Source organism: Nanorana parkeri, unplaced genomic scaffold, assembly GCF_000935625.1.
Source record: "Nanorana parkeri isolate BGI_ZX_2015 unplaced genomic scaffold, ASM93562v1 scaffold1863, whole genome shotgun sequence".
NCBI lineage: Eukaryota > Metazoa > Chordata > Amphibia > Anura > Dicroglossidae > Nanorana > Nanorana parkeri.
Window position 1 is genome coordinate 77,919 of NW_017308131.1, and position 1,891 is coordinate 79,809.

Below are 1,891 nucleotides of genomic sequence, written 5' to 3' on the forward strand. Positions count from 1 at the left end.
AAAAACAAGGGGGGGGGGGGGGGGGATTATCAAGACTGGAGCAGACAAAATCTGGAGCAGCTGTGCATGGCAACCAATCAGCTTCTCTGTCTCATTTTCAAATTCCCAACTGAGAAAACTGAAGAGAGATGCCGATTCGGTTGCCATGGACAACTGCTGCAGTTTCTCTCTGCTCCAGTTTTGATAAATTTCCACCATTGTGCTTTTCTTTGACTTTCTGGATCTCAAACTAGCTCCAGATCAGTAACACTACAAACTGATATAAGAGGTTTCACATAGCCAGGCAGCTAGCATTTTCAGGATGTGAGCAATAGCAGCATCCTTATTCCTCTTATGACTGAAAACATACCATTCTTTCTTCCGGTTGGTAATCTTCATTGATGGCCAGAATTCTAAAGAGAACTGCAAACATAAATAAAGGATTATTATTTCTTAAAAGGTTATTCACTAAAGAGCTTAAAGATATGGCCGTAGCTTTGGCTCACTTTGGCCGTATCAATGAGAATAGGAGCAACCGGCAGTTAATGAACTGCGGGAGGTTCGGCTCGGCAGATCCAGATGTTGAATCAGCTGTGTCGAACGTGTTCTTCTCTTCGGTTCAGCCGAACATGCTGAACTTGTTCGGCTGAACCGAAGGGAGCCGAAGCCAGCCGATGTACATCTGAAATTAGCCGTACGGAGCTGAAGTGAATAATCGCCCCCAAATGACCTGTTGGATCGGCTGAGCAGAGCATGTTTGGCTGACCGAAGGCAGCCTTACAGAGCCGATCAATTAGAAATCAGCCGTACTTAGCTGGAGTTAATAGCCGAACATCGTTCAGCTCCCTTCACTCCGGCTCGGTTATTCACTCGGCTGCCTTCGGCAGCTTAGTAAACAACCCCCTTTCTCTTAGAGAAGCCTTGGCGGATAGTAAATTCACCAGCAGATATGCATGCTGTTTTTTGTAACCTACATCTGTTGGGGGTACATGCATTGAAATCATACTAACATAAAGAAAACAATATATCACTGACACTTTGATAGATGAGAATTGAAGTGTATCTACACAGAAAATCAAACGTAATATATTGCAGCCTACCATTGTTTTGATGAGGTGACTACACTGGTTTTCCATTTTCAGGCTGAAACACTTTCAGCAAGTGCGGAAAATACCTGTTGAACTTGCCAAAAAATGCTGTATCCTTGCCCTTATTTCTTAAAGTGACACTAAACTCAGGAGTTAAATCTTAAAAATGCATTCATGTACCTTAACTGTTAACAAAAATGTATCTTATTTGTGTATCACTCGGCTTTAGATCCTCAAATTATCTCTGAATTGGTGCTGACACTGTCCTTCCTTCTGGAGGGTGGCTACTTCTGTTTCCCATGGTCCCTGTGTGTATAGTAAAGTAGTCACCACTCCAAACTCGCTCACGGGATGGACTACAATCTCAGTACAAATTAGTAAACTAAATGTGAGATTGTAGTCCCTCACAGGAGTGAGCTTGGAGTGGTGACTACTTTACTATACACACAGGGACCATGGGAAACAGAAGTAGCCACCCTCCAGAAGGAAGGACAGTGTCAGCACCAATTCAGAGATAATTTGAGGATCTAAAGCCGAGTGATACACAAATAAGATACATTTCTGTTAATAGTACTTGAATGTTTTTTTAAGATTTAATGTCACTTTAACTAGTATTTTGTAAAAAAACGGCCGGCCCGGAGCTCTCTAGATCTGAGCGGACGTCTTTAGACGTCCGCTCAGACACGCCCCCTCGAGCACGCAGCTCGGCGCGCGTGAGCGGGAAATGGCCGAAATGTAAAAACAGGCAGCGATGCCTGTTACCATACAAGCGATCTGCTGGCTGTAGAGCCGGCGGATCGTGTGTATGGGGTGCCGATCGGTGC

The 1,891-nt window shown here is 44.2% G+C and overlaps 1 protein-coding gene across 1 annotated transcript in view; it reads right to left on the reverse strand.

Annotated features, from left to right (window-relative positions):
* LOC108799965 (alpha-2-macroglobulin-like) overlaps positions 1-1,891 on the reverse strand; it is a 78,182-nt gene that overhangs the window by 67,744 nt on the left and 8,547 nt on the right. Inside the window, exon 4 of the mRNA XM_018571915.1 lies at positions 350-402. Within this exon, the coding sequence (XP_018427417.1) occupies positions 350-402 (53 nt within the window). The remainder of the gene's footprint in view (positions 1-349; positions 403-1,891) is intronic.